The 18,794-nt window shown below is 45.2% G+C and overlaps 1 protein-coding gene across 1 annotated transcript in view; it reads left to right on the top strand.

Annotated features, from left to right (window-relative positions):
• Nucleotides 1-10,811: 10,811 nt before the first annotated feature.
• Nucleotides 10,812-18,794, top strand: part of FGF9 (fibroblast growth factor 9) — a 31,840-nt gene continuing 23,857 nt past the window's right edge. Inside the window, exon 1 of the mRNA XM_032315019.1 lies at nucleotides 10,812-11,930. Within this exon, the coding sequence (XP_032170910.1) occupies nucleotides 11,654-11,930 (277 nt within the window). The 5' untranslated portion in view covers nucleotides 10,812-11,653. The remainder of the gene's footprint in view (nucleotides 11,931-18,794) is intronic.

Here is an 18,794-nt window from a genome sequence, read left to right as displayed (position 1 = left end):
AGAAACTTTTGTTGTTTTATCATGTGTTCAACACACTGAAGTCAATAATGTCACATTAAAGTGATCAATCACCAATATGGCTGACCAATTAAAATTAAGTGCACATGATCAAATTATAGGCATGAAAACATGACTTCACTTCCTTTGCCCTCAAGTAGCTCCTGTGTATTGCAAATAAGAATGCCTCCCCAGCAATGTCTATAGTGATGTTGTATGATGAGTGTGGTTATATTTTTTACTTTTCTTTGAACCCATGTTATTTATTCTTGCATAAAATACACAAGTTGATATTAACAGTGTATCTTTCAGGTCTGGCCAATTTATGAATAAGACTTGCTCTCCTCCCCACTCTGATTTCTAAAAAAATTGCAGTATTGCTGGGGGAGAATTTCTGACTGTAGAGACTTTCTTCAGACAATACCAGTTAAGTATTTGCTGGCCATAATGCCAAACACCAGCTCAGCTGAGCAGCAACTACTCTGCTACAGTGAAAGGGACTGTGTTGAATTGCAAAAGCTATCTAGAAGGTACTTAAAGACGTTGCACATTCCATTTCTTTGAAAGGTCAGCTTGGTAAACCTATCTAGAGAGATACTAAGGATAAACATATCCTCCCAGCTCTACAATATTGAGAAGCAAGCATGGTTATCTAGAGGTAAGTTTACATACCAGCATAATTCATGAAATTTATGTGCCAGGAGGTTCATATAGGGTACAGTTTTACTGCTATATATATCCTTAGAGGATTTTGGAATGTTATTTTTTATTTTGTATTTTCTCCAATAAGTAACCGAGTGGACAATGATGTCTGAAGTGATTGTTTCATAAATGCTATAAACCCGCATTTATGAACATTTGCCCTGAATCTGTCTGCATTCAAGCATTCTTATAAATGAAAACTAATGAGTATGAGTCAGTTGTTGAAGACTAAGCTTTTTTGCCTGGTCAAAATCTCCCATTTATTTTTATATCCTTAATTTGGAAAGACAATAGATAAACTAGGTCTCAGAAGAACTGAGAAGATCCCTTTTCCCTTGGATGGTTGTGTCCATGTGGTATGGCTTCAGAGATTTCCTGCCAAGGCAGGTAGCTTAGTTTACCTAGGCCACAGACTTGGTAAGAGTCTTGAACCAATTGAGGTAGTGGGTGCATAAGACCCTAACCTACCTAACCCTACCAAACACCATGACATATTAAGTAGAATCCTTACAATAAACACCCGCTCATCTTCAAGAATAAAATGTGAACCTTCTACTTTTGGATAGAATATAGTTAGTTTAGGCACTAGGAAGAACAGAAGAAATTACAAAAATGAGATTTTGTAAGCACCAGAGGGTCATGAAAGAAATGAGTACTGGATGAACTAAAATTACAGAGAGGGGAGGAGTGTTCCCAGGTGAGCTGAACAGGTGGCCCTAGTGGCCTTTGTTGATTTTGGGCACAGGCTGAGGATCAGATGTGGCTCAGGTAGATGGTCCTTGTGAAGGGAAGAGAGACCAGCAAAACTCTAAACAACACGGTGCCTACTGTGACAAATTAGAAACTTGGGGGGTTTCACACTCAGAGCTGGTTTTCACCACAAAATATTTGCTGAGTTCTTGGGATTCATAGGATGCTGGGGAATGGGGCTGAAAGTTTCTAAAGGGCAAATGAAGCCTCCCATGAGCTTATGTTCTTAAAAAGACAAGAAATCTTTGGAGAATAGGGCCTACACATGGCTGTTTCCTCTTGGCCTTAGGACTTTTGCCAGACTTTGACACTTTGTGGGGTAGCGGGGTAATGAACCTGAAGAACTGGTTTGAAAATGTCTGAAATCGTCCAGAGCTGAGGAAACTGACACCCACTAGGCTCTCCATCAGAAGCAGGGGAGGGCTATGCTCAAGGAGCAGGGTGAACCAAAGGTCTATAGAATCTTCCTAAAACTGCAATCCAGCCCCAACCCAGTTCAATTCCTCATTGGATTCAAGTGATCAAGCACTCATATCTAAGAAGAAAAAGCACTCTCCAGTGGAAAATAGTATCAGCAGGACCCTCCACTTTCCTATATGCAATATCTGGCATATAATCAACAATATCTAGACATGCATGGATATAAATGAATATAGGCTGTACAAAAATAAACATTTTCTAAATGTTTTGTCCCATCATAAAGAGATTCTGATCGAATGGAAAGGCAATTCTTTAATAAAAGTAGGAAGTTTTGCTGTGAAGTGTGTAAACCTGGCGATTCACAGACCTGTACGCCTGGGAATAAATATATATGTTTATAAAAAATAAAAAATTAAAAAAAAAAGTAGGAAGTTTATGTTGGCTGATAGATAATAGGAATCAGATGCCTACTCTTCATTCATTCTTCAGCACATTTGAAATGTGGCTTCTAAAAATGTAAGTCACACCTCTGGTATTATTTTATTCTTCCTATTATAATTTATGCTTTTATGTTTTTTCATATTCTTCCCGTGTCTATGTTTTTAGGTACTTATTTAAAAATAGTAACTTGGTAATATCCGTTGAATCACTGAAAAACATTGAACTATAAGAAATGAAGCAGATAGATGTTCTATTAAATTTAAATTAAATTTGTTAATGATAATAAAGGCAGATTTAGAAAAAATGGAGAAGAGAATATAGACAGATAACTCAGTGGGAGTCTGATAGCAAATTAAGCTTAAACTGGGAAGAATTAGGAGGAGAGAACCCAAGCTTTTGTGTTGGAAGGTCTGCGTTAGAATCCTGCTCCATTCATTGCTCCCTTGCTGTGTGACTCTGGTCAAGTGTCTTAAGCCCGCTAAGCCTTAGTATTCTTAATCTGAACAAGTAGAGGTAATAATATCAATCTGTAGTGTAATCGGTTCAAATGGAATAGTATATGTGAAGTTCTTTGCATGTACTGAGTGATAAATATTACCGGATTTGTTATTTATACCCCATCTATATTCTAAAAGTAGGGAAATGGAAGAGAAAAAAAGTTAAAATGGGTTATACTGGAGTGACAAAAAGGAAAGTGGAAAGAAACAGGACTGGAGAGGCAAACAAGGAGGGGAGAGGTCATAGTAGAAACTTGGGCTGCTTCACTGGCTCTGAGAATGAACTTGGAGTGGAAGGTAGTGCATTTTTGAATCAGCAATGCGATCCAACATTAGGACAATTATAAGTGAAGAAAGTCCCAGGACTTTACCAGCCATGTTTTAAGCTGGAGAAATATGGAGAGGCAGAAAGGTAAAAGGAACAGGAAAAATGCTGAACACTGCTAAGGAAACACAAGAAGTATGCTGAAAGAGAAGGAAAGGATTTGTTTCGATTACATTTTCAGAGATGTGTTAATTCATGCACCTGGATTGTGTGGAGGAAAGTGGTTCCTGATCACATTGTCTGCAGTTCCCTTCAAGAGCTTTGCATTAGGCACTGCATGTCCATTCCTTACAAAGAAGAAGAGGCAATGCCTTTAAAAAGTTAAACTGTGCTTATGTTTTTGTAAATAAACACTATATTCATGTGGTTCAAAATGGTAAGAAAGCGTGTATAGTGAAAATACTCCCTTTTATCCATTGTCCTCTAACTATACAATTCCTTTTCTTGAAGACATTCAAAGCTACTGTCCTTGTTTCTTGTATGTATTTCCAGAGATATTACTTACATTTATAAGTACGAAAGTTTTCCCTTTAGGACATGAGTGATGCCATAACATATAAACTGTTCTGGATTGTATTTTTTCTGCTTAACAATATCCTTTAAGATTAGTCCTTAGGAGTACACAAACAGCTTCCTAACTTTTTTTCCTTTACCAAGCTGCTTAAGATTCTATTTTGTGAATTTATTTAAGTTCACAAAATAATTCACAAAAACCATGAGGGTTGCTAGAGTGGAGGATGGTGGGAGGATTGGGGTGCTGTGTAATGGACATGGGAGAAGGTATGTGCTATAGTGAGAGCTGTGAATTGTGTAAAACTGATAAATCACAGACCTGTACCCTTGAAACAAATAATTCATTATATGTTAATAAAATAAAGATAAATAAAAATAAAAAAAACATGAGGGAAAAAAATTTATGTAACCAGTCGTTCTTGATGGATACATGGGCTGTTTCTACTCTTTTGGTTCTACAAAGAGTGCTACAGTAAGGAATTTCTGCACACATGATTTTGAACATGGGTACATAGATAGTGAAGAATAATTTCCAGAAGGGAAATGGCTGAATCAAAGGATCTGTGTATTTGTGATTTATAAGTAGGTATTACCAAAAGTGCCCTTCTTAAAGGCTGTGTCAGTTTCATCTCCACAGTAATGTATGAGAGCATCTGAATTCTCCAAACTCTAACAGTGTTTTATATTATTTTTTAAAATTTGTCAAATTCATAGGTAGAAAATGGTATATCTGCAGTTTTTTTTGCATTTTTTTAATTACAAATGGAGTTGAGCATATTTATTATTTAAAAACCATTCGTATTTTCTGTAAACTATTTTATTCTTTGTTAGTATTTTTGTTTTTTTCCTCCAGCACTTTAAATATGTTATTCCACTTTCTTCTTGCTTGCATGGTTTCTGAAGAGAAGTCCAATGTAGTTCTTACCCTTGTTCCTCTACAGGAAAGATTTCCTCTCCATCGGTAGCCTTTTTCAAGATTTTCTCTTTGTCTTGCAGACATGGAATATGTATTGAATATGAGATTCACTTTAGATTTTTTTTTTTTGTATTTATCCTACTGGGTATTCTCTGACCTTCCCAGATCTGTGGCTTAGAGTCTGTCATTAATTTTGGAAAATTCTTCAATGTTATCAAGTATTTCTTCTTTTTTTTTTTTTCTCTCTTTTCTTCTCCTTCTCTTATTCCCATAATGTGTATGCTACTTCTTTTGTAATTTTCTCACAGTTCTTGTAAGTACTGGTGTACCCAGTAAAATTTACTTAGGCAGACAAGCCTTTAGAGGAGATTTTATATTTATCTGGTGTGGAGTTAGGCTGTTGTTATTGTTTGCAGTAGCTCTGGGTCAGGGGCTAAAATTTCTTTTGGTGTCCCTGTTTTTGTTTCCTGTTGTCTTTGGGTTTCCCTAGAGATTTCTAAAATAGGGTCTGAGTCTTGCCGTTCTTTTAGCTCTAATCCCTCTTATTATACAGGAGCCCTTTGGATGTCCTGGTAAGATGTAGGGGTGGAGGAAGTGTTCTATACTCCAATGACTAGGTCTCAGTCTTTTAGAAAGCCCCAGCTGGGTATTTACTTTCCCCCACAGTGAAGTCTGGAGGGGGTTGGAGGTGGATATTTCCCTTCATCAAGTTTGGTTAGGTGCTGGCAAAATATCTTCCTTTGAGAACAGGTTTTGTTAAGGAGAACAGAGAACTCCAGACATATTTTAAAATGGCTATTTTTTCCCTTCCCCTGAAAGAAGCAGGAAGGAATTTTTTTCAGATCTGTGAGAATGTAGTAGAACTCCTGGAGGTACAATTCAGGAAAGCATAGGGGCCCTTCTAACACTAGGCCTTTTCTGAATTTTTAACTCTCATACTTGTCCAAACTGAGTCCCCAGGAATTAATTCATGAACTATAGTTTAGTGTTCCTACTGATACTGGTTCCAGATGTGGGCTTCTGCTCCAGTAAGGGGTGATTCTCTATCTCTATCTATCTCTTCAGTTTTCACAGCAGCAGCTTGTCCTGTGACCTGAATTCTTTGAGGGATCTAAGAATAGTTGTTAGCCTTAGTTTGTCTAACTTTCTTCTTGTTGTGTGGAGTGACTTCCAAGTTTTTACATGTCACTGGAAAACAGAAGTCATATTTTTCTTATTGATTTATATGAGCTCTTTATATATTATGGAAATGAGTTATTTATCTTGATACGAGATGCACACTTTTTCCCTTTTGTCATTTATCTTCTGAATTTGTGTTTTCCCTCCATGCAGTTAAACAAGTGTTTTGTTTTGTATGTGGTAGAATTTGTCATTATTCTCTTTTAGGCATTTGGGTTCTGTGATACAATTAGTAAGAACTTCACAACTGAGATTATAAAGGAATTCTTCCTTGTTTCTTTTAGTACTTGTTATTCTTTTTTAAATATTGAAATATTTGCTCCATTTAGGTTTTATCCTCATGTAAAGTATGAGGAATAGATACCACTTAATTTTTTCCCAGTTGTCTATTCAGTTGTTGCAAAACCATTCACTTAGTAGTTCACTCCCTGCCCCTGCCCCTCCCGCCCATGATTGCTTATCATGTATTAAATTATACTATGAATTTAGGTCTCTTTCTGTGATTTCTGGTCTTGTTATTGCTTTATCTCCTTATTCATATGCTAATTTCAATAATACACATGAAAACACTTCTTTGAGTATTATAGCTTAAAAATATTTAAAAATATTATGTGGCTAGTTGCTTTCCAATTTTTCTTGTCAATTTCAAACACTTATCTGTCAACTTAGATTTAATTTTTTATATTAACTTTAGCATCAGGGTTAAGTATTCAGATTAATTTAGGAATGATTACATATTTAGGAAATTGAGGTTTTTTTTTTTTTAATCTAAGAGCACTGTATGCCTTTGTTTGTTCAAGTCTACTTTTGTGTCCCTAAAGAACTTTAAATGTATTTCTTCATCTAGATCTTGCACATTTTTGTTAATTATATTCCGAGGAATTTATTTTTCTTTCCCTCACCCCTATTGTAACTAAGGTCTTTAGTCTTTCATTATGTCTTTTAACAGGTTGTTCCTATATGTATATAAGCTATTTATTTCTATATGTTTCTTTTATGGAAACATGCCATTTATAAAAATTTAAAAGTATATGTCTTTTATAATAGAAGGCAGTGTGCATAATGGGGGTCTGAAGTATGTGAACCTGATTCCATCATTTATTGACACTGTAGCAAAAAGCATGCTACTATATATATATATATATATATATATATATATATATATACTTTTTTAGAGAGGGAGGAAGAAAGAGAGAGTGAGTAAGTGTGGTGAGAAAGGACAGAGGGAGAGGGAAAGAGAGAATCTCAAGCAGCCTCCACTCTCAGGATGGAACCGGACTTGGGTTTTAGTCTCATGACCCTGAGATCATGACAGGAGCTGAAATTAAGAGTTGGACACTTCAACTGAGCCACCCAGGTGCCCCTTATTTAATCTTTATAAGTCAGTTTTCTAATGTGTAAAATGGGATAATAATAGTACCAATTTCATAAGGCAGTTTTGAAAATTAAAAAGATAAGGCACAAAGCACTTAGTAGATTGTCTGGAACATAGCAAAGGAGTCAATAAATATTGACTACAATAGTTCTGTCCTCTTACCAGAATTCTTAAGCATTGAAGCTTAGATGTAGTGCATGGGATCAGACTAGGAACCGACTCCAACCTTCCCAAACACTCCTCTTCACTCCACACTCACCACAGTTCCCAAACCAAAGGGCTGTAGAGTGGGGTGAGGAGAATGAGGGAAATGGAGATAGAAGGGTGGAGGCCCAGTTAGACATTTATAGTTGTAGGAAAGGAGTGAAAGTATTCCTCGGTGATGTGCATTTGGGGGGTCCAAAGTAATCAAAGGAGGAGACACATATTAATGAACAAAGCAGTAGAAGTGGACAGAGCACTTTTGTCCAGTGGTCACCTTAAATTTGTAGGTACTTCATAGCTTACTGGCCATTTTTACATACATGTATCATGAACCCATATTTACAGCCACTCACCTGGGGCCCGTGAAGGGGTATCGGTAATCACAAGGAGCAGACTGTGGTGAAGGGAGGTCTGGAGAAGCTGGTTCTGGATGTGCTGACCCCTATTCTAGAGCTCATTCCTCTTCATCTCTCTCTTCATTCATCTCATAATGATGCCTATTTGGGTCTAAGCACTAAATTATCAGCAGAAAAGACAGATGACAAACTGGAAGAGGAGAAAACCAGAGGGATTAAAATATTTTAAGGAGAGAGACTGAGGGAGCATCAGGATTGAAATGAGTATCAGTGTTTGCTGAATATCTCATGGGCAGAATTCTAGGGGGAACTATGGTAGGATCAGAGTAATAATAGCTACTATGTCTAAAGTGGCTATTGTGTGCTGCCTGTTTTATGTGCATTTTTCCTTTTATTCCTAACAATAATCTTCCAAGGCAGGTGCTATTAAGCCAATTACACCACGTGTCTAGAAAGCAAGGCCTCATTCCTCCTGGAGCTTAACATCTATGTACTAATTGGAGAAGATTTGTAAAATATACATACAGGCGTGGACATAGGAGCTCACGATCATGGCAGATCAGGAAGGGAATCTTGAGGAAATCAGCCAGACAGAGCCAGTGGAGAGAGTTCTGGAGAAAACGGGATGTGATCAATGAAAGGAGGGACATTGTTTGCATTTCTGTAATAGGAAAACAGGACCATACAGAAGAAGGGAGAAACCTGCGGGGCAAGTTCAGGGGGCAAGGAAGCAGCAAAAGCTTCCTGCAGGTAGTTAGGGATGCGGATGAAATGTGGATTAAATTCACTGCAGTAGAAAAGAGATGCTTGAGTAGGCAGGCTGCTTCTAACTGGGAAAGTGCGGTATCAGCTACTTAACCCGCTCTCCCACTGCTGCATCCTTTTTAAAGTGACAGTCACGAGGCTGCGGGATTCGGAAGCGGAAATGGTCTTTGCTCATTGGCTCACAATCTAAATTCAGACCGAAAGAATGTGGTTGGAGACAGCTGGTGGAAATTGTCCCAGTCCTGTCTTCAGTGGAAATGTCCACGTGCTGCTCGTGTCTTCCCTTATCTAGCGTCTCCGTCTCTCCATCCCTCCGGGTCCGCCTGTTTCTCGTTATCAGGTTTTATAAAAAAGTAATCCACCCGGCACTCTGTACCGAGTGGTCCAGGGACACCCATGCTTAACCCAGCGCTACTGGCTGCCTCCGTGATTAATGCCAGCTACTCGGGTGGTTTATGAGAAGTGACACTTCCTCCCGGGCTTCTTGTATCTGCCACTCAGCAGTTAACGTTAAAGCCCACCGTCGATGTGACTGCTGTAAATACCACAGGGTAGGGCTCTGGTGCTTCATAAACACGTAAGCACGACGCACGGAGTCAGCCCGCGGACACCCAATGACCTGGGACTGCGGCAAAGGGGTGTGGGAATGGCAAGAAGGGAGGACCACCTCGCCCCTCTCCTTCCTCTTTGCTGGGGTCCAAGCACGCCTTCCGCCCCGGGGGCAGGGGAAGGTCGTCGCTCCAGGTCGCTGGCACGTCCTGCGCCCGAGATATCTGCAAATTCATGACTCCCTTTCGTCTTCGGGCGAAACCCTATCGTCCCTTGTGGGGCCAACCCCTGTTCTACACCTCCATCCTTTAGCTGACTACTGGGGCTCTCCCTCTCCCACTCCCCCAAAAGGCTGGTTCCCTTTCCCACCACAAGGGTCCTGTCACTTTGCTTCCCACTCGCCATGTCCTGCAGTCTGGAGATGTGCTCAAGTCTCGGCAACTTTCACCATTTTGACCCGAGAGTCGGGCCATTTCTAAGACAATGTGAACAAAGAGGAGCCAGGAAGAGAGGGGCCCGCGGGCGGGCTGCGGGGCTAATGTGTGAGCGCCTGGGTGTAGGGGACCCGGGGCGACGAGGGCGCCGCTCAGGGGATCCTAGCCCCTGCGGGCTGTCCCGGACACAGAGCGCACAGCCTCCGGGCTCTCGCGCCGGCCTGGCCCGGTGGGGCGCCTGGAGGCCCGGGGTGGCGGATTTCTTTGTCCCGGCCTGTGGCTGGGCGCGAAGGCAGCCGGCCGCGAGGAGAAAGCCGAGCCTGGTCTTTGGAGCGCAGGCTTCCACTTGCGGCCCCGCGAGGCAGAGCAGGAAGGAGCGGCTGCGGGCCCCCCCCCGACCCGCCAGGCGCCCACTCTCCCGCTCTGCCGCGGGCTTCAGACCATGGTGGGGGAGACACTGGAACTCCTCTTTCGCTTTCCCAACAGCGAAACAGGCTGAAACAGCGAGGAGTGGCACAGCTCTCCCTAATTAGCGTGGTTGGGGGAAAGAGAGAGCCCACTGGCGCACTCTTCTCCACCCCGACTCTCCAAAGATGCGCGCGCTAGTCGAACTCGGGGACAGTGGCGGTTCTCTGGCGCCCCCCCTGCCGATGCACCGCGGCGGCCGGGACCCAGGCGGCGGGGCTGGACCTAAGCATAGCCCCAACGGATGCCATCAGGAAGCCCGGAACAAAACGGTGGCCACATCTGCCTCTGGGTTTGCGTGCGTGCGTGCGCGGGTGAGTGTGTGTGTGTGTGTGTGTGTGTGTGAGAGAGAGAGAGAGAGAGAGAGAGATGCAGAGAAAGAGAGAGAGAGATGCAGATACACACACACACACACACACACACGACACACACGCACACACGCTGGTTCACATCCATCCAGCTTACCTGCAGTAGAGTTTGCGCTTCTGTGTGTGTCTGGCAGAAGAATGAAAGAGAAACTGCCATATCCATTCAAGCTCACTGAATCAAGCCCACTTCCCTCCAACTCTTTCAACTAAGTTTTATTTTATAATGCACTTCAAATTACAGAGTCCTTGTGAAAACTAGTTTCCCAATTGTAGTGTGAACCTCCATCAATGTATCGAGCAAGATTTTAGGTTACCAGATTCAGTTCCGCGGGACACTCAGGGCTTCTGCTTCCTGCCTATCTCCATGCATCTTTCTTTGTAAAGCAAGTGTATCGCGGCTGTCCCCCAGAAGTCTCGTGCTCTGGCACGCTGCGCCGGGCCTGCGGCAGAACGGCGCGGTTGGTGTGGGCGGGCGCTAGGACCGCGGGGAGCCCGGGCGTCCGCGGCGCTACCTTAAACCCAACCCAATGCCGCTGCCTGCGCCACTCTGCGCGCCGGCGGGGGCTGCGCAGGAGGAGCGCTCCGCCCGGCTACAACGCTCCGCGAGCCGGCGCGGCAACACCTGTTCGCGGCAGCCAGGGCGGCACGCGAGCTCCCGGTCCTGGCTCTCCTCGCTCGCCGCTCGCCACTCGTTCTAAGCCAATGGACATCTGCCGAGCCTCTGGAGAATTCTGGATACTAGCTTTGGACGCCTAAAGTTTTTTCTTCTTTTTGTTTTTTTAAAAATAATTATTATTTTTGGAGGGGGGACCAGAAGGGGAGATTTTGTCGCCGCCGCCAACGTGAGATTTTTTTTTTTTTTTTTTTTTCCCCTTGAAGGATTCGTGCTGATGTCTGCAGAGTCGGTTAGAGTAAAAACAGCGCATGCCTTCCTGGAGTCGGGATCCGTAAATTCTGACGTAGCCCGTGCATCTTAAAAATCCCTATAATAACGCCTAGGCATTTAAGTTGCTATGGTCATTCTGATCTCAAACCAAATGGAGAAACTACGGATTTTTTTTCCTTATTACGGTCGGATGGGATGAAGACCTTCCTGCCTGCTAAGAGCTGGGGATCTATCTATAGAGATACATAGATATGTTTATCAATATGTCAGTGTGTGAGTATAAAGTGGTGGTTTCTTAGACTATCAGTGGTTTGACCTTGAACCTGTGCCAGTGAAACAGCAGATTACTTTTATTTATGCATTTAATGGATTGAAGAAAAGAACCCCCTTTTTTTTTTTCTCTCTCTGCAACTGCAGTAAGGGAGGGGAGTTGGATATACCTCGCCTAATATCTTCTGGGTTGATACCGTCATTATTGTTTATTTCTGTGCTCCAAAAGCCGAGTCCTCTGATGGCTCCCTTAGGTGAAGTTGGGAACTATTTCGGTGTGCAGGACGCGGTACCGTTTGGGAATGTGCCGGTGTTGCCGGTGGACAGTCCGGTTTTGTTAAGTGACCACCTGGGTCAGTCCGAAGCAGGGGGGCTTCCCAGGGGACCTGCAGTCACGGACTTGGATCATTTAAAGGGGATTCTCAGGCGGAGGCAGCTATACTGCAGGACTGGATTTCACTTAGAAATCTTCCCCAATGGTACTATCCAGGGAACCAGGAAAGACCACAGCCGATTTGGTAGGTATACCATTAACCCTTTAGTGTCCTTGCGATGACATGTTCGGGTTATAACTACCAAGAAGGTGGTGGCCGGGCGGGGGATGCGGGAAGGGAACCTGTCCCTCTGTCTCTGTCTTGCCAGCTTTAAAAAAAAAAAAAAAAAGAAAGAAAAGAAAAAAAGAAGAAAAGAAAAAAAGAAAGAAAGGAAAAAAGAAAAAAAAAAGGAAAAAAAAGAAAAGATAAAAAAAAAAAGAAAGAAAAAAGAAAAAGCCTCGGTAATTGCAGATCTGCCCCTGGCACTGATGCAATCTACATTGAAGCCCCCCCCCCCCGCGACTTTTTTGAAAAGAGGGCATGATTTATAAATATAACAAAAGTCTCTAGTTCTTTTGCATCAGATACTCGGGAAGATCGGGTTTAGGAAGTTTCTTTTGAATGGACTGATTCCACTAGTTTAAAGCTTTAATCATTAACTACTGAGAACTTGAAAATGCATTTTGTTGAAGGCAGTGGTTATCATCTTGCGCCCAAATGAAGTTTTTGCTCCTTCTCTTTTTCTTCTAATAAGTGTACAGCCTGAATTGTAAATTAAGCGTATTGTTAATTCCCACCGCGAGGGTCTGAAAACCCCGTAGGCGAAGGTGGCTGACTGATTGTTCTGTTGGGAGGGCTAAAGTAGTATTTTAGACTCCTAGAGCAGCAGAGACAGAGGCGCTAGGGGAAAATGACTTAGGAAAGGGCAGAACGCTCACCAGGGGCGTTTGTCCTTGCAGCTATCAAGTTATTACCGATGCTCCATATTTCTATATTGTGCAGCCCTGTGTGGGTTTCCTGGGTGGCTCTCTGGTGTGAGTGTGCGCGCGCGTGCAAAAGCTGTGAGCTAATTTTAAAGGGCATCCCGAGGATTTCATTTCCCAAGGAGGGTACTTGTGACTCAGCATTGAGGGCTGCAGACCCGAGTGCTGGTGACTCTGCTCACTTTAGTGCCTGCACACACGTGCCTGCGGGGGCCATCCTGAGCCCAGCAGCACAGTGTCAGCGAGCACTATACCGATCGAGGGACTTTCGGGGGTTTTCCTTACTTACCAAAAGGAAAGCGCCAGTTGGACAGCCAGACTGTTGGAAGGAGTTAACTTCTCAGTGAACCCACCTGACAACACTTAAACTAGGTCGTAAAAAACAAAGTCCTGTGGTGATTTTTCTTCCTCATGCTTTAATGCCAGATGTTGAACACAGCCTAAACTATCTGTTTAGGCTCGTGGGGCTGTATATGATGCCAGAAGGTGAGGAAGATTCAGGCCTGGATTGGGGATGGTCCCAGATACACGAGGCCCAGGGTTTTCTTCCTTTGCTTACCAAGAGCCCAAGCCCCAGGCTGAACCTACTAGTGTAAATTTCTGGCAGTCTCCTCTCTGCTAAAAAAAAAAAAAAAAAGAAAGAAAAGAAAAAGAAAAAGAAAAAAACAGTAAAAGGCAAAGCTGTTAATTTGCTTCGCAATTATTGAGTTGAAATATAACGGCACCTCCCACCTCCCCGAAATAAACTCAGCTCTGGTTGTTGCAAAGCGAGGACTAAACTTTACTAGAAGTGCTGTTCTATCTGGCCGCTTTAAGGGCTGCTACAGTGTCTAACGTTCAGTACCGAACAACAGGCAGTGGGCGGCCGTGGGTGGGACAGCCGAGTGTGCACCGGGCCGCAGCGGGCACCCGCTGGACGTCTGCACCGCTCAGGCGTGGATGGCTAGTGGCGTGGGCTGGCGGCCTAGGTGCGCCTGGCGGCGGGAGCCCCAATCCTCCCGCGCTCCCAGCCGGCAGGTGCGGAGTCGGCAGCCCGGGCCCCCCGGCGCACTGGGCGGCCGCCGGGCCAGCTCCGCGCGGTCCTAAACACGCTCCGTTTCCGTCTCCCTTTCTAACCGGCTGGAGTGCGCCCTTCGGTGCTGCAGGGACTCCTTGTGTCCGGGGGCGACGGGCTGGGGCTGACATACTTCTGGCCATGTTTAGGGAATGAGATTTTTTTTTTTTTTGCCCAAGTTTAGTCCCTTCGCTTCCTCTTTGTGTGTGAGCGTGGGTCCGGCGGGACTGACAGCCGCCGCCCCGGGCAGCGCGATTGTTTGTGGTGTGGGAACCGCCGGAGGCGCGCTCAGCGGCGGGAGAGTTGGTGGCGGGGACGGAGGACAGGCTGGAGGTCGTACCCCTGACCTCCCCAATGCTATCTCGGACCCATCTCCCTTTTCTGAAGCACGCAGCCAGGTCTCGGAGAGTCGATGGCTCCGCTGTGCCCGGGAGGTGGGTCGGGGGCCCCCGCCGACAAGGCCGGAGCCACAGGGGAAGGGGTGGGGGGGGGGACAAAGGGCCGCGGAGGCGGGCGGAGGGGGCGGTGAGCTATTGTTAACGGCGTTCGGGGAGAAGAGATCGCGGCCGGTGGGCCTGCGTTTCAGCGCCTGAGCTTGGGCCCTGGCCTCTGGACCAGGGGGTGTGGAGGAGGGAGCGTAGCGGGGTAAACCGCTACAAGGCCGGGACAGCTTCATTGTGTGCATTTAGTCGAGCCGTGCCTTGGAGAGAGCGCCTCTGAACCCCGGCGCAGCCCGACTGGGCCGGCGTGGAGAGATTATGGGGATGTTCCAGCTGGGGTTCCTACACGTCCCCCACCCCCCACGGGCTTTTTTTTTTTTTTTTTTTTTTAATGCAGTCACCTTTAGGGTAAGATGTTTGCTGAATGCAGTCATTAGAAATCCAGTAAGTGCCACAGGGGAGAGTGAGGATTCAAGGGTGGTATTATGGGAACCACGAGGGTGGAGAGAACCCAAGAGGCGAGTTCTGGGGTCAACGAACAAGGACTGCTGGTCAGCAGCTGAATAGGGATCATAAAACAAAAACTAGACGCCGTCACCCCCTACCCCACCCCCAGTCCTGGAGGTTGGAGAAAGGTGTCGCCAAGGAAGTGACATGTCTACTCCTTAGACTCTCTAGGCGCTGTTGGCTGGGTTGGTAGGGGCATTGAGGATGGGAGGGGAGGAGAGCCCTGGCCCGGGTTGGGGGGAAGGTCAACGAACAGGCGAGCTCGGGGGTCGGCCGGGAGCTGGCTGCGGGGGGAAGGGCGCGCCTGGCGCTCCGCTGTGCCACTCACCCTCGTTTGGATGGAGCTGAGTGGGTGGCTGTGCGCAGTGGGGGTGGGGAAGGAGGGTTATTTAAGTCTTTCATCCGGTTGCAGAGAGAAGCGGCCCCCGGGGTGACAGCAGTGCCGCGGTCTCCCGCTGCTACCGCTGCGGCAGGTCCCAATATTAGCAACCTCTGCAGCGAGGTGCGAGTGCTGGGAGCCTCCTACCCCTGCTTTCTCAGCCCCGCCCGGAAGAAGGGCTGGACTCGTCGGCGCTAGGACCCGGCGGGGAGTGCGAGGGGAGGGCCGGGGAGCCAGCGGGCTCCGGGTGGGGGCCGAGGGGCTGCGGCAGCTCGCCACACCTGGCGCTCCAGCTAGCTCCCTGCAGCCTCTCCTTCTGCCCTCCTCCCTCCCTTATCTGCAGCCTCCCTCTCTTCATCCCGGCTCCCTTCAGAGGACTTTGTTTCACCTTTTTCTCTTACGATTCTTTAGAAAAGAGTAGCTGTAGGTAGGGAATGGGGGTAGGTATACACCTTGATTAAAATAGAAGGTGCATTTCTACGTGCAGTGACCCGGCAGAAGGAAACGTGCTGGAAAATGATTTTTGCCACCCCCATGCAGCCGCAGGTGACTGCAGCTGCTGGCAAGCTTGGCGGTGACACAGCAGCGGCAGTGCAGAGGACATGGGGGCGGGGGAAATATTACTGTTGTCCCAGCAGGAGCTGCGGCAGTGACAACTTAGGTGGGACCTTGAGAGAGCCCTTTGTTTTTTCCTTTGGGGGTGGTGGTGTGGCGATAAGGTTGAGCATGGAGAAAAGGAACAAGGAATTGTATTTCTGGGTAATAGTCTGGGGGAGTGAGAGGTTTCATTTCATATATATATATTTATATATATAATATATATAAATATATATAATTTTTTTTCTCTTTAAAGAGAAACTTGTTAGAAACAAGTGAGCAGAAAATCAATCGAGGAAATGGTAATGCAGAATAATAAAAAAGTGAGCATTGGTCCTGATCCGCTATTTTACTTGGCACAAGGAAACCTGAGTGGACTGACCACTTGACTTTGTGGAAAGATGGCTTGCTTCTCTGTTGCTATGCCTTTTGGCCTGGAGTGGTGGCAGCTCTGAAAGGCCAGACTCATCAGGACCCTAGATAAGTATGACCTGGGCTTCCTCTTCAATATCTCACTAAGGGAAAGACTTCCTATGTAAGGTGTTATTTTCTGGATGGGTTCAGATTCTTGAAAAATTGGAGTTGTAAACTCCCCTTTAGTCAGTCATCTCCTAAGGAAACTCTGAGATCTGCTCAAGTTGCCACAAACTCAGACCTACTCTGTCCCTAGCTTTGAGATGATTGATTTGGCAGCCCTGGTGTGGGATTCTCTGGGTGAGCGGGGAGCTTTGGGGGGGGGGTAATCTATTTTGGAAAGCTTCATGTCATGCCTCTCTCCACAGCTTGCATACATTCTTGTCCTCTAAAGAATGCAGCTCTGTTAAGTGTTGGGGGCTTTTAGGCTAGAGGGTTGTTTAGCATGGGCCAGAGCGGAGCAGCTTCTGCCTGTCCTTCCATTTGCCATGGCTGGCCTTATTATGGAGGCTCACTTGGAGGTGAGGCTCGGTGCAGAGGGGCTCTTGGGAGCTGGCCAGCTTTGGGTTAATGGTCCATTTGAACAGAGCTCTGGGCTGATCACTAATACCTAGCAAGTCTGGAGCAAGGATAAAGTCTGGTGTGGTCATTTTCCTAAAGGGGTCCCAGGAACTGTCCTGGCCACTTGTGGACCAGAGATGACCTCAGACCCCATCAGACCCCCTCGAGCCCAGTGAACACATCCTCAAAGGAACTGTTGGTTGCTATGAAAGAGAAGAGGCAAATGCCACTCGCCACTGACCCTGTGCTTCCTCTGTCACTTTGTCACTACGCATGACTATGGCCCTTTTGAACTAAGGAGGTCTTGGTTGTGTCTGCTGGAGAGGAAAGACAGCCCACCATGGCACGCATGTGAGGGTCACAGTTTTAACATTAGGCACAATTCCACCATTCTCTCCCTCCCTCTCTTCCAGTCTTCTTTCTTCTTTTCCTTGCTCTTCCCTTCTTAGCCTTCCTCTTCTGTTGCTCATTAAACATTGAAATGTTTCGACACAGATGCCTCCTCCTGGGTTGCTATGGGTCCACCAGGCCTCTGTACTGCACATTCACGCAAACAGATAACCTGGGGAGTGGGCTGTACTCAAGTGAGTATGGTTCGAAGCACTTGCTTGGCTCAGGCCCAGAGAGAGGTTGGTTGACTTGGTGGAAGTTATGGAGTTTCTTGTGGGCAAGATGGTACCAGGAATGTTAAGGATTCCAACATGGGCGTTGGGGATCTTGTTGCCAGGCTTTCCAGGTCTTTCTGACCTTACAACATTGGTATTCTCACTGTGTGTGGGGGAATGCTGTGACTCACACATTCAAGTGTTCTGCTTGCCCTTGGATCATTGAGGTGACCTCAAAAAGGCTGGGCTGTTCTTTTGAGGTCTCTGTTTTCCAAGGAGCTACAGAGATATGGATGGTGGTGTGAGATGATGAAATCTTTTCCACCTGGGGTCACAACATAGGTAGTTCCTTTTCATAGGGAGAGCCCCTCAGAAACTTGTTTCACTTTCAGGAGGCCCCCTCTGACTCCTCTTTCTAAGCCTATGTGACTGTACCCTAAGCTAAGCATCTCCTCTCACTGCCTTTATTACATTGTTTTATTTATCTACTTGTCTTTCCTTCCACTAGATGGTAAGTGCTTTGAGGATATAGGGCTTTAGCTATATCTTATTCATCTTTGTATGTTTAACAAATGGCATGTTTCTTGGCTTATAATGGTCACTCAATAATAGTTTGTTGTTCAAATAAGTCAGTGCATATGAATTAACAGCTATCTTGTTGTTGCCAGAAAAAGAAACAAGACAGGTATTTAATACTTTCATTTCTGAAATATATAATAATAATTTCAATACTTAGGTGTTAACTCTGTGCACATAAACTAATTGTGTAAATAGTTCACATACATAACAGATGCCCACCTTCCCAAACTCGGTATGATGAGAGAGCACAGTCCCAGGAACGTACCTGCTCTTCATTTTCTCTGCTATCTCTAGTCCTGCTCACTGGGTCTGTGAGTCTGATCTGGGTAACATCTAGTCACTAGTAAAGGAATGAACATATAAACATGGTACAGAAATCACAGACACAGTGAAAAAAGGTAAAAACAGTGATAAAAGTACATAATCAGTAAGGATCCAGGCTTTGGTGTCTCATTGCTTGGGGGCAAGTTGTTTAACATTTTAAAACCTCAATGTCCCCATTTGTGAGCTGGAGATGGACGTATTGTAATGCTCAGAGTTGTTCTGAGGATTGAATGAAAGAAGGCCTCTCCTTTGGCACAGACTGTGCTCAAGTGTTCAAGCTATTAGGATTGTCATTGTTGTGGTTTATTGATAGTCTTCTTGCTGTTCTGAAGACAAGCTAGTCAGATGGTTTTGTAGGATCACAGGCCCCTGTTGTTTTGGGGCCTGATGGGCGATGATGATGATGAATATTCATGATTGGTTCTTCAAGCTGCCTTCTGGTTAGGGAAAAACCAAGAGGTCATCAAAGACCGTCCAGAGATGCAAGTGTCTTTTAGTTCTGTGATTAAACTCTTCACCCTTGATATGGGATATTAAAATGGTCAGACCTCAATGGGGGCAAAATATGTCCTGTCATTCATTTTATAAGGAAAATTGGACATTGATGAATTCCTTACACTGATTT

Source organism: Mustela erminea, chromosome 15, assembly GCF_009829155.1.
Source record: "Mustela erminea isolate mMusErm1 chromosome 15, mMusErm1.Pri, whole genome shotgun sequence".
Lineage (NCBI taxonomy): Eukaryota > Metazoa > Chordata > Mammalia > Carnivora > Mustelidae > Mustela > Mustela erminea.
Note: the sequence above shows the minus strand (reverse complement) of the source record. Positions and strands in the feature narration are given on the sequence as shown.